General features: G+C 40.4%; 1 protein-coding gene across 1 annotated transcript in view; it reads right to left on the bottom strand.

The window, feature by feature from the left end:
- LARS2 (leucyl-tRNA synthetase 2, mitochondrial) overlaps positions 1 to 14,737 on the bottom strand; it is a 127,429-nt gene that overhangs the window by 96,225 nt on the left and 16,467 nt on the right. Inside the window, exon 4 of the mRNA XM_039523461.1 lies at positions 3,767 to 3,858. Within this exon, the coding sequence (XP_039379395.1) occupies positions 3,767 to 3,858 (92 nt within the window). The remainder of the gene's footprint in view (positions 1 to 3,766; positions 3,859 to 14,737) is intronic.

The raw sequence follows: 14,737 nt of genomic DNA on the forward strand, positions 1-14,737 counted from the left end.
GTTTAGCAGGCCAATGCTCAAACCACTGAGCTATCCCTCCCACATTTATGATGTAGTACAAATAAAAATAATAGGAAATGCAAATGTGGGTTTAGTTTCAGTGTATTACTGTAAGCAGTTTCAACAATGAATTGTTAATTTGTTTAAAAACAGTTCTGTTATAATAGTCTTAGAGTGTTTAAATATTAAACAAGTTAATAGCACACATTTCAGTATTAAAGAGATTTACAGGATTGACTACTTTGTCAACAGAAACTATTAGCATATCAAGGGGGAAGGAGAAATAAACGAGGAAATGCTAAAGATAAGGCTTCCATAACAATACCAGGGCTCTCACATTAAACTAATAAATGCAAATATGTGCAGTTATTTTAAACGTATAGACAGATGTGGGCAAATTAATGTTATTATGAGAGGCTTAACTGTATTTTTTTCTGAGATGTATGGACTCAACTACATAAATATAAAATGTTTCATTAGCAGTTTACTCTTAAAGGAAAAGAGAAACAAAAACTGCCCAGGCTGAGTTATCAGGGAAGAGGGACATCTAAAAATAAGAGGGCAGCAAAAATAGAAGAGGCCCAGGTTCAATTCACTGATCCATCATAGACTTCCTGTGTGATGTTGGGCAAATTACTTAGCCTCTTTCTGCCTCAGTCCCCCATCTGTAAAATAGGAATAATAATAACTTCCCTACATCAACAGGGGTGTAGTACATTAAAGATTGTGGGTACTCAGATACTACCATGATGGATGTCATATAAGTACCTTAGACAGACTTGTTTTGTATTCAGGCTACAGTAGGTTTAGTGGAGGGGGTGGGAAGAAGATGGTGATCACCAATTTACTGCCCAGCTTCCTCAGAGATAACACAATAAGTAATCTATGGTAATAATGGATATACATTTGCCCAGAGGGGACACACTGGGCAGATGTAGTAAAGCCAAGTGTATGTGCAATGTTCTATGAGTTCAGCCGTCTATAACTTCCTCTGAACTACCTTTATGTAGTACATAATTGACTGTCTGCCATGCATTACGTATAAGGCCTTCTTTTGTTCCATCTCTGGAGAGTAAAAAGAACAAAAGCCAGTTCCTAGTGTTTTGCTAGATGGTAAACTGTTTTCTTCTATATTCTCCTCTAGACAATGTAGAAAGAAAATGCAAGCAATAAATATAATGCAAATAGCATAAATTACCAATGCATAGTATTAGTTATTTCTAACAAAATCAATTAGACTTCACTGCCTCCTCTAATATTTTAGTGGGTAAGGAATCAAACCATCTCAGTATCTGTCCAAGGAATGTGAAAAGGTACGGGCAGAGGATGTTTTCAAAGAAGGGAATAGGTCAAAGTAGAAAATGAAAACATGGCCAAGTCCACCACACCCTCTAGGTCAGGATGGGCAAACTACGGCTCACGGGCTGAATCCAGCCCGTCAGAGCTTTGGATCCAGCCTGTGGGACTGCCACATCCATGCCGCCGTGGGCCCTGCGCTGCTCGCGGAAGCAGCTGGCACCTCATCCCTGCGGCCCCTGGGGAGGGGCAGGGGAAGGGGGCAGAGGGCTCCGTGCGCTGCCCTCGCCTGCAGCACCGCCCCCTGCAGCTTTCATTGGCCGGGAACGGGGAACTGCGGCCAATAGGAGCTTTGGAGGAGATACCCGCAGGCAAGGGCAGCGCACGGATCCCTCTGCCCTCCTCTCCCCCAGGGGTCTCAGGGACGTGGTGCCGGCCGCTTCTGGGAGCGGCGCAGGGCCAAGGCAGGCAGGGATCCTGCCCTGGCCTCAGTGCGCATCGCTGCCACCCTGGAGCCTGCACTCTGAATCCCTCCTGCACCCCAACCCCCTCCCCTGAGCCCCATCCCACACTCTGCATCCCTCCTGCATCCCAACCCCCTGCCCTGAGCCCTGTTCCACACTCCGCACCCCTCCTGCACCACAACCCCCTGCCCTGAGCCCCGTTCCTCACTCCGCATCCCTCCTGCACCCCAACCCCCTGCCCTGAGCCCCGTTCCTCACTCCGCATCCCTCCTGCACCCCAACCCCCGGCCCTGAGCCCCCGCCACACTGCACACCCCTCCTGCACCCCAACCCCCTGCCCTGAGCCCCCTCGTACATCCCGCTCCCCTCTTGTGCCCCAACCCCTTGCCCTGAGCCCCTTCCTGCACACTGCATCCCCTCCCACACCCTGCACTCCCTCCTGCACCCCAACCCCCTGCCCCAGCCCTACATTCATGGCCCTGCATGCAATTTCCCCACCCAGATGTGGCCCTCGGGCCAAAAAGTTCGCCCACCCCTGCTCTAGGTGGTAAACAAAATAATTGCAGATAGGCGATTTGTAGACATATCATCTACAAAAATTAATGTTTATTAAGTCAGAGAAAGTTCAGTATTATTAAAAAACAAACAATAAGTAATAGGAGAAGGAGAGCCCAATTTTGAGAGGTTCTGAACATTCATAACCCCCACTGAACTTAGTAGGAAATATAGGTGCTTGTCACTTCCCAGGGTCAGGCCCAAACGAAGGATCAATCATCTTCCAACCCCAATTTGGTAGTGAAAATGTCAGCAAATCCAGCCAGAGAAGTCATCTCCCTCAGTTATGTACTCTACATTAACAGTTTTCTCCAGCATAAACTGGTTTGTATTTATTCTTATCTCTGATTTCAGAGTTTGGGAAATGTCATATTTATAATTAGGGCCCTATCAAATTCATGGCCATGAAAAAGGCGTCACTGACCGTGAAATTTGGTCTCCTTCTGTGAAATTTGGTCTTTTGTGTGCTTTTACCCTATACTATACAGATTTTAGGGGGGAGACCAGCGTTTCTCAAATTGGAGGTCCTGACCCAAAAGGGAGTTGCAGGGGGGTTGTGGTTTTGTCACCCTTACTTCTCCACTGCCTTCAGGCTTGGTGGCTGGAGAGCGGCGGCTACTGGTTGTGTGCCCAGCTTTGAAGGCAACGCCACTGCCAGCAGCACTGCAGAAGTAAGGGTGGCAATACCATACCATGCCACCCTTATTTCTATGCTGCTGCTGGTGCCGATGCTGCCTTCAGATCTGGGTGACTGGAGAGCGGTGGCTGCTGGCCAGGCACCCAGCTATGAAGGCAGCGCCCCATCAGCAGCAGCGCAGAAGTAAGAGTGGCAGTACCATATCACAACACCCTTACTCCTGTGTTATTGCCTTCAGAGCTGGATGGCTGGAGAGCGGCAGCTGCTTACTAAGGACTCAGCCCTGTAGACAGCAAAGAAGAAGCAAGGGTTTCAATATCATACCATACCATCCTTGCTTCTGTGCTGCTGCTGGCGATGTTTCTGCCTTCAGAGCTGTGCTCCTGGCCAGCAGCCACCGCTCTCCAGCTGTCCAGCTCCGAAGGCAGCAGCGCAGAAGTAAGGGTAGCAGTACTGCAATCCCCGCTACAGTAACCTTGCAACCCCCCCCCAGACACACACACAACTCCTTTTTTGAGTCAGGACCCCTACAATTACACCACCATGAAATTTCAGATTTAAATAAGTGAAATCATGAAATTTACGATTTTTTAAATCCTATGACTGTGAAATTGACCAAAATGGACTGTGAATTTGGTTGGGCCTTATTTATAATATGCAGCTAATATGTTTTCTACAACTTGCTATTTGGAGTAGTTCACATCTTGAGTTTATAAAATCACAGTGATATACTTTAGCTTTTAAAATTTAACCAACTGTACAGTTCATTATTTATACTGTGAATTTGATAAGTACCTAAGTAGATAAAAAATACCTTTGTGTCCAGTTTGCTGGGTGCAGCCCATGTTCAATTGCAGCATTTTCTGCAGGTAACCCAAAAGCATCCCATCCCATTGGATTTATCACCTGTAATTATAATGAAAAATGTTATCCTTTGTCACTTTCTGGAATGGAGTTAGTAACACCTTCAGGGCTCAAAATAATGGACTGTTTCACACTTCAGCATTTGCTTTCCCTGATTTGAGTCACTCCAAAAAGTGCCCACTGGGACTAGTTCAGCTTTAATGGAAATATGAGCTATGTCTGCCTGCTGTAGTTTGGTGACATACGGAGCATGAATGCAGTAGGAGTAGTTAATCTATAGATTACTCATAGTGCATCACGGTCACTATTTCAATAATGGGTTAACAATGAAAATATCAACCCTCTGTAATTTGTCTAATGTTCTAACTATGCCAAAACACAAAGCAACTGACATTATGAGTCGCAAGAAGCTGTTGTGTTACAAATCTTTGTGCTAGAAAAGGGTGAAAAGATGAACAAGTGTGTTTGGACACAAATTCCCATATCTGAGAAACTCTTGCATAGCTCTAGGTCAGATCCAAACTGGAGGATGCCTGTTAAACCAAAATAAAAAAATTGGATAAAGTGGGAAATGGGGGAAGGAAAAGAGTTTCCAATAGCCCCATATAATACAGGCAAAACAAAACATACACAGAGACCCTAAAAAGTTTTCAGTAAATTTTGTGAAAACAATCTTGGGAATTTTGGCTGAAGACTTTTATGCACATTATTTTAGAAAGATGACAATTAAATGACAACTGAAAAAAATAAGTTTACTATAGAAACAAAAATATCGATTTAAAGTGGTGCAACCTGTACATAGCTTTCCTACTGACTTGAGGGAGGGGTGTAGTGAGGGGGCATGGTCTCCCTCCCTGACAGGTGGGGAGAGAACTGTGACCGCCCCTGGTAGGCGGAACCGGGATACCTGCAGCCACCTCGCTGGAAGCAGAGGGGCATGATAGTAACTGGAACTATAAAAGGCAGGCCCTCTGGCTTAGTGGAGATAAAAGGAGGTGAGTAGTGGGGGCAAAAGACATATCTGGCTTCAAGACTAAGCTTGATAAGTTTATGGAGGGGATGGTATGATGGGATAGCCTAATTTTGGCAATTAATTTGGCAATTGATCTTTGATTATCAGCAGATAAATATGCCCAGTGGTCTGTGATGGGATGTTAGATGGGGCGGGATCTGAGTTACTACAGAGAATTCTTTCCTAGATGCTGGGTGGTGAGTCTTGCGCACATGCTCAGGGTTTAACTGATCGCCACATTTGGGGCCAGGAAGGAATTTTCCTCCAGGGCAGATTGGCAGAGGCCCTGGAGGTTTTTCGCCTCTCTCTGCAGCATGGGGAACGGGTCACTTGCTGGAGGATTCTCTGCAGCTTGAGGTCTTCAAACCACGATTTGAGGACTTCAGTAACTCAGACATAGGTTAGGGGTTTGTTATAGAAGTGGGTGGGTGAGATTCTGTGGCCTGCATTGTGCAGTAGGTCAGACTAGATGATCATAATGGTCCCTTCTGACCTTAAAATCTATGAGTTAGCCAGCAGCACAGTATATTCAAGATGCTTTTTTCTTTTCCTGAATGTATGGTAAAAGTGTAAAAATGGTTTAACTTAACACTTCAGTAATGTTGCCGTTAAATGTGCCTGGATGGTACAGTGATAGGTGCTTTGTAAAAGAGACAGAGTTTCTTACCATTTTAAATATGTTACCAAATTCAGTAATTCTGACCTATTACATATAAAAGATTAGCAGCAGCAGGTGATATAACAGGGATCGGCAACCTTTGGCCCGCGAGGGTAAGCCCCCTGGTGGGCCAGGCCAGTTTGTTTACCTGCCGCATCCGCAGGTTCGCCCGATTGTGGCTCCCACTGGCCGCGGTTCACCAGGGAAGCGGCGGCCAGCACATCCCTCAGCCCGCGCTGCATCCCGCGGACCCCATTGGCCTGGAGCAGCGAACCGCGGCCAGTGGGAGCCACGATCAGCCGAACCTGCAGACGTAGCAGGTAAACAAACCGGCCCAGCCCGCCAGGGTGCTTACCCTCGTGGGCCACGGGCCAAAGGTTGCCGATCCCTGTGATATAAGAATAGTATTTAAAAGGTTTGCAAGACCTCCCACCTAAATAATCATTATGTAAAAATCTCCCTGTGTTATTTTAGAACTCTGTAAAAAAAAAGAGGGACAGTTAGACAAACAAGCCAGTAGTGTAAATGCCTAGTGAAGTGACTTAGGAACTCAGCAATAGTAATATCAGAAGCTGAATATGAAGACAAATGCTAATACCGCCATCTGGAAAAATGAACTAATTTCTTAGGTGCAAGCACTCCTTTTTGAATTATTTTGAGTTATTTTTACTCTTAATTTGACATAATCCACCAAACATGTGAACAAAAAATGATCCCCTGACTTCAACTGTGGTTCTTTCCCGTTTGAAATACAAACAAACAAAAACAAAAAGCACCCCCTTAGATATTTACATGGTGCCTCCAGCACCACCTCAGTATATAAGCATCAGCATCTAACGGATATTGTCTCCCCAACATCCTGTGTTTTAAACACTGATTAAAAACTAATATTACTCTATTTTATTCCTCTGTTGGTGCACCAGCTCCACCAATGACATTAGAAGCAATGTGCTCAGCTCTGGGCAGAATATTTGTTGATTAACTGTGACTCAAGACAGCATAGGGAGTTCCAGAGCATAGATTTACACAAAATCAATGCACTAACAAAGCAAGAGATATTGTATTTTTTGTTGTAACCTTTTCCAGTTACCAAGCAGATTTTTAAACATACACCTCTACCCCGATATAACGCCACCCGATATAACACGAATTCAGATATAACGCGGTAAAGCAGCACTCCGGGGGGGGGGGGCTGCGCACTCCGGTGGATCAAAGCAAGTTCAATATAACGCGGTTTCACCTATAACACAGTAAGATTTTTTGGCTCCCAAGAACAGCGTTCTATCGAGGTAGCGGTGTATCTAGAAACAAAAATACATTCTCCACTTCCCTGAGATTACAACCATTTGATGTCAAGACACATTTTGGGCCGACACCACATGACAACAGCCCTTTAAGCATGCTGGGGCCATTCAAAAAATAAAAATGGCTAGTATAAAATAGATTAAATGAAAATTTTGCTTAACTAAAAATTCTGTAAATGATTTTTAATGGGGTTTCTTTTTTCAAATGGGATACAAAGATAAGCATCCTCTCATCAATTCTTCCTGACTGTTGTTTAAATGTTGAGGGATTTGCAATGGAAAGAGCTGTTACATTTGGTGAAATAGCCTTTTATTCTACAATTTTCCCACACCCACCATTATAATCTCCATCATTCTATACAACTAGAAATGTGCCTACAACACACTTCTGAATAACTGCTCTGGGATCCTTTTTGTAAACATTAAGGGCCAATCTGTATCTGGCCCTGTAAGGGTGTGGAAGGGCAGCTAAGTGGGAACAATGAACCTTCCACTCTTTGCTCAGCTGAGCAGCCCATAGCCTCAGTCCTCATGATCCCCAAGTGCAAGAACCAGGAAAATCTATCTCCTCTGTTGGCTAGACTCCCCAGAGCAGCTGGGTGATGTTCCGGACCAGTGCAGGAAGAGGGAGCACATACTACATTCTATTAAAGGGGGTCACAGCCATTGTTCTTTCATGTGTTTTTCCCAGTGGTCCCAGAAACAGTTTGCCCAAGCTAGCATGGAGCCTCCTCCTTATATATCTTGCTTAACAGCCACAGCATAACCCTACATTTCCGTTACAATAATATACCAACATCCCTCACCAGGACAGCATCACTGTCTGTCTCAAATATCAACAAGACAATGGACAGCACTCAGATATCCATCCCAAACATCGCCAAACTCATCCATTTCATCCTCACCCATAACAACTTTACATTTCACAATAAACACTTTGTCCAAACCATGAGAACAGCCACGAGCAGTAGGATGGATCCCAAATATGCTAACCTCCTTAAGGGAAGAATTTCTGGAAAAATGTGCCAGGAAACCAATTATATACCTGAGATACATCAATGACATTTTCAACCTCTGGGCAGACAATTTAAACTCCCTCATAGATTTCTACTACAACTTCAACAGCCACCGCCCATCCATCAAACTCTCTCTAGAATACCCCCACACCAGCATCAACTTCCTGGACAGCATGATCAGCTTCAAACAGTGGAACCCTACATACAACTATATACAAGAAACCCACAGATCACCACACTCACCTCCACAGATCAAGTAACCACCCCAGACATACCAAGAAATCTGTTATCTAAAGCCCAGCACTCAGATCCCACAGAATATGCTCCAAGGAGAAAGTCTGGTGTATATATAACTTCGCATGCTTAAAACACAGAAAACAAAACAAAACCACTGACCACACACACACCTAGTCCTCATCTACCACCCCACACTGGAACCCACACAGGGTATCATTGAACAATTACAAGCCATACTTGATGGGGACCACATCCTGAAAGAAATCTTTCCTGAACCCCCTTTTTTGGCCTTCAAACAAACTCTCAGCCTTGCCAGCTCATCATCAGAAGTAAGCTCCCAACAGGAGACCAACTCAAAGCGGCATCAGACCTTGCAATAACAGCAGATGCAAAATGGCCAGATATATCTCTACTGCTACAATGATCAATACCCCTCACAACACACTTTTCAAAATCCATGGGTCCTATACATGTCTATCACAACATGTGATATGCCTCATCAAATGCCTCAACAACAACTATGTGCATGAAACTAGACAATCACTACATTTCCGAATGAACTCACAGAAGAATGATAAAAGAAAAAAACATGCTATTACCCATGGGCGAACTCTTTTCACAAAGCAATCATTCTATATCTGACCTATCAGTCCTCATCCTCAAAGGAAATCTGCACAACACCTTCAAAAGATGAGCCTAGGAACCTGAATTCACAACTCAGCTAGACTAAAAATCATGGACTCAAAGATACTCTTGTTACGACTCATTACAACAATCTGTAACCAACTAACCCTTCCTTGCCCAATGCTTGTCCTAATTGCTCACGGCACCTTAAATGGTCTCTTGCAACAGGCATTTACTCCTAATGCTTAACAATCTGCCTCGCCTCGTATTTAGCTGAGACATTCCAATTACCTTTTTCAGACTGAAGAACTCTGTGTAGTTTGAAAGCTTGTCTTTTTCACCAACAGAAGTTGGTCCAATAAGAGATATTACCTCACTCACCTTGTCTCTCTCATTACAATAACAAACATGCAATCACTGTACTCTGTGTCTTCCTATTAAGTCCATCAACTTTTGGGGGAGTTTAATATTTACCTTTCTGAAGATGGTACAGTATTGCTATCTCCTCACACAGGTTTTTTTTTAAAATCAACCTCTGGACTGTCTATTCATTAGGAAATCAATTTAAGAATTTCACCAACAAAAGATATTTTGCTCAGGCAGCTATCTAAGGTGATCCTAAAATTAAAGAACGAAGAAATATTTACATTTGAGGTTTCCATCCGGAACCTTAATTTAAAGAGACATTAAAAATATCCACAAGTGAAACTCCAGAATAGATGCATCTATGTAGTTGCCATAGAGACTAATGTAGCACACACAATATATTAGAACAGGAGTACTTGTGTCACCTTAGAGACTAACAAATTTATTTCAGCATGAGCTTAGGTGAGCTACAGCTCACTTCTTCAGATGCATAGAATGGAACACACAGAAGCTCACTTCTTCGGATGCATAGAATGGAACACACAGACTGTCTGTGTGTTCCATTCTATGCATCCGAAGAAGTGAGCTGTAGCTCACGAAAGCTCATGCTGAAATAAATTTGTTAGTCTCTAAGGTGACACAAGTACTCCTGTTCTTTTTGCAGATACAGACTAACACGGCTGCTACTCTGAAACCTGACAATATATTAGAGAAAATCATTTCAAGTTCACTCTCTCTTTTACCTCTATAGTGAGAATGGATTTGAAAGGTTTGAGAAATGCAATTGTCTAAATGATAATATGTCTGTTTCTTCTGACCATACTTAGGGATATGAATCTACAGATAAAATGCAGTAGTCCCCACACAGCTCTCAATACTATACTTAAGGTCTACTCAGTTAACATGGACAAAGCACAATAGAAAGCTGCCTATTCAGCTGAGTATGATTTCTACAGTAGTGAAATACAGGGTAGAAATCAGGGAAGAATGCATGAAACACACACATTACTTGTAGATCAGAAGATACATCAAATTCAAATAATACTGAAAAGAATATTTCATTTTATAAAAAGAAGGAAAAACAAACAAACTAGGACAGGAAGAAAACAGTTTGTAACACATGTGTATGCACATCAGTTCCTTAGTCATGGACAGTGATTCAGGCACCATCAGAAAACACACTATTTCCCCCAGCATTACAGATGAACAAATGAAATGCAAGAAAGTCAATCACTTTCTTATATTTTGACTTGATATTGACTTAAGACAAAGGTCACTACTTCTTGTGGTTATACAACCAACAGACCAACTCTGCTCACTTGGAGATCACTCAGCACAGCAACAGCCCCTTCCTAACAAGGCTTCTCAGCACAGCTGATAGTTGTTCCGTACCCACATGGTAAAGAGAAAACAAATAATGGACCCCTCTCCTAGCTCAGGCTCTTCTCTCTAAGTCTCAGGATGCCTAACACTTATTAATCTGATGGTGAGATTGTCATATTATTAGGAAGCAACAGCTATTCAGAGACTGGTATTTCCGTAATCTGCATTTGATATTTTATATGAGGCCCATGAAGTTACAACAATAAAATGGTTACTTCATACCATGTTCTTGACTATTACCCCACACAGTCTCTAGCCTCTTCTTTCTAGAAAAGATCCCTGAGAAGGGTGCAGTTGGGCCAACTCCAAGAGAAAGTGATATCTTGAAATATTTTAGATTCCAAAGAATCAAGCTTAACATTAGGCCATGGCACAGCAACTGTGCTAGTCTCATGCTGTGGTCTATGTTCTCAGGACAATGGACAGAAGTCAGATGCTCAGGTTCATACTACCAGTTCTGTCAGTGACTTGTCACTGTTAACCAGGAGGCCCTGTTAACAGGACTACAGAACTGGAAGAGGAAGATTTAAGATAGTTCCCTCCATTCCCCTTCTCTCAGGAGGTTTTAAATTGTGCAATCTCTCTATGTTCTGTCTTGTCAGACAGTGTATTCCATGTTTGTGAGTGACTACTGGGTGAGATCAAGAAGTGCTTCATGATACAAGATTAACAATATTCTGACAATATTCAACTTTATGTCTCTATCAATCTGATTAAAAGCTACTGAAAGACCTTTGCTTAATTGCTAAAAGGAAACAAATAGCTTGTTTGCATTATTAGAGTCTTTGGTATATAAGGAATAATGTGCCACAGCACTGTAATATCTCTTTCATGGTGTGTTGCATTCCATTATGAAGACTGAAATTTCTTAAAGTGCTCAGACACTACAATAAGTGCCAAAAAATACATCCATTTAATAAACTTTATATGTTGGTTTTATTTATTTTAAAGCTGGCAGGAGAAGAAAACATCAGGCAAAAACAAAGGGTCTCGTTTAAGTGGTAAAGAATTTGAAAGACCAATGGTCTAGTAGGTTAAGACAAATCCTACATTCCTCTATTTGCCTACACATTAGGGAGAGAATGAAATTTTAAAAACAAGCTTTCCTTCTGAGCATGTCTCCAAATTGCCTTTTAAATTTACCAGCTAACAGAAACAGATATGTAACAGCTAAAAATCAAGCAGGCAAGGAACAACTGGTAACATTAAAATTGTGAATCTCTGACTACTATATAGGATCTAGCAAGCAGCACTATTTCAATAGTTCTCTGCAACAGTGTTGCCTGTTAACATTCTGCTAATCTAGTGCCCAATTAAAAAAAAAATCAACCCACAGACTTCTATCATCATAATAACTCTGCTTATGTAATGCTCTCATTTATTTCTATTCTTGTTCTCAAAAGAAATAAAAAATGCAAAATTATTCTCTGTCTTATGCTATGTCCACACACAACCAAAACTGCTTAGACAACACAATGAGGTCTCACATCCTTAATCTTTTACGTTCTTATGTTTAATTGCATCCCCAATGATTTCTCTTTTTTTAACGTGAAAGAGTCAGTCAGATAATTAACATCTTAGTTATTTGCCTTTGGAAACCTGGATTCAAATTTGACTCAGTTCACATGAGATATACATGGTGCTATTCACTTAATCTGAAACACAGGAACCATCTAACAATTTAACAAAATGGGCAACATTTCCTCAGGAGAAGCTAGCAGAAATAAAAGCTAATGAAGATCAGAATTGAAGTGCACTGGTATAACATGTCATGGTGACAAGTGCATTATAAGACTTAGACAGATATGCTTATCCCTCTTCAATACCATCAACTGCCTACATTTCCAAAAGCACTAGCATAAGGAAGACAAGAAACTCAAGTCATTTCAAAAGGAGGAAGTTGTGATGTGGTTAAGAGAAAAAAATCTTTTCAAATTCCCTTGGGATGTTGTGGAAATGATACTAGAAATGTTCAGTTAGTCTGAATCCCATCTATTAGGACCTGTTTTAAGTATAAATAAAATAAATCCAGCCACAATGCAGAGGAATGGATTAGATGTCACTTCCAAACTAAACAATCTTATAATAATTTTCAGACTATCCCTACAGTATGATTTCCAGTTTTCCTGTAAATGACTGAATCTCACTTGTATTAAATTTCAGTCTATGATTCTATTAAAATAACACCATGTGAACAAATAAACTGGCTCTCTCTCTGTTTACCAATTCTTAAGAGAATTATTCTCAGGCCCAGGAAGGACAAAAATGATCAATCTGTGTAAGAATTTGTTAGAAACACTGTAGATAGAAATAATTGATTTCTTGAAAAAAAAAATTAAACATTTTTATTTAAATCAGAATTTTTAATTTGTCATTTAAATTATAAATAATTCTTTTAAAAATAAATCTGTTTAAAATGAAATCTGAATTCATACAAAATATGTTAAAGCCATAACTTTTTATAAACTCTTAAAACATTTCAATAAAAATAAATATGCTTAATCCATGAGCCTTTCTCAAAAAAAAAAAAAGTTACCGTTACGGCTCTTTTCTATATAAAGAAAGAATCAGAGGAAAAAAAATATTACTTTTGAGGTCAAACTAGGGCTTTAAAACATGGCACAAAAGGTCAGCCTATGCAAGTTAGGAAAATGCAACATTTTCAAGAAACTTAGGCAAGTAAAAACTTAAGCTCCAGTCACTTTCACTTAGGCATATTTGAAAATTTTCCCAGACTGACCAGAAATAATCAATTTAATTCATTTGCTACAGTTAATCCCTCTGTTTAATAAATCATTTGGTTGCAAATGTGAAACATATTTTGATACGAGATGTTTATGTATCCAAAACATTTAAGGTTGTTTTGAGTAATAAAAACAAATGTTATATGCTGTTTTGTGTATTTAAAGTTCAGTTATCATCCTAATATAGCTTGAGACATATTAAGAACAAAAAGTTAATTATCTACTAAATAAGCAATACATCATTCACATCTTCTAATATACTAAAATTGTGCAATAAATAAGAATCTGAAAATATTAAGATTTATAATTGCTTTAATAAATGTATGTAGTTACTGTGTACCCCCCTAGGTAGCAAAAAAACTACAGTGTAAAGACTTTATTTAGTTGTAAATAAACATGTTTTAATGGCTATATCAACCAATGAGAATGCACCTTTCTTTAGAAAATAGAAGTAGTACATATGGAAAGGTGGATTAAAATCAATTATTTATTCATGTGGTGAATTAAATCATGATTTAAATTGCCTTGATAACAATAGCATGGTGCAATAGAATTTTTTTCCTCAAATGGAGGCAGGTTGGATGACTTTGAAAAAATGTCAAGAGTATTTCTAAGGTTTGTAAAGGACACAACACCCTCAAAATAAAGAACACAATATTTTAAAAAGTATAGAAAGGAAAATGTCATAAGTTGCCGCAAAGCTTCTCTCTTTGAGCTTACATAAAAGTATGTGTAAATTCAGGGAGAAATGAAGATAAAGTAGTAACTTAAATTTATTTTAGTCTGAAGTTAGTTTATTCAGAGAGTGCTTTTCTTGTAAGTTTAAATCTACAAATTGATTTTCCATAGCATATTTTTAAATTAAGTTTTGTAACAAGATTTGTAATTAACACTACATATCTGAAGATCTATTTTAACAGTACTTGTACCTGGGAAACATCCGTATTACCGTATTACTTTAAGCACACATTTTTAGATATAGCACAGTTTGTGGTGTTTGCGCTAAGATTTTTGTCTTCAAATTTTGTCTTCAATAATTAAAAAGTAAACAACTTGTCCTACAAACAGATACGTTACACCAGAAGTCATTTATTCAACAACCTATTCCAGGTGCATGACAGGGCTTTAGGTTTACATACAGTCCAGTGAGAGAACTATGGATAAGTGGAGCCATTCTCAAGGATCGTGGGCCAGAGGCTCAGGGGACATAAAATGGACTTCAATAGGGCTATGCCAGTTTACATGAGCGGAGGACTTGTCTATGCAGGTCTCACAAATGACTCCCCATACATTACAAAAATACTTTTTGATAAGTAATAATGAAACCTTGTTATTACATCATTCATCCATATGTTCAAATGTGACTATATATTCATATGACATTACACTTACACTTGGAAAAAACACATGGACGTAAGTTGCTAGTGTTACTGTACTGCAGTTAGACAAAGACTCTGGCTAGTGAAGCCCTCCTGCCTGCTTGTTCATATTAAGTGCGACACGGCATTTACATCACCAGGTGCTCTATCATAAAGTGAAATCCCAACGCAACAGAGAAAGAAAGAAAACAGCAAATA

This window comes from Mauremys reevesii, linkage group 2 (genome assembly GCF_016161935.1).
Source record: "Mauremys reevesii isolate NIE-2019 linkage group 2, ASM1616193v1, whole genome shotgun sequence".
In the NCBI taxonomy this organism is placed as follows: domain Eukaryota; kingdom Metazoa; phylum Chordata; order Testudines; family Geoemydidae; genus Mauremys; species Mauremys reevesii.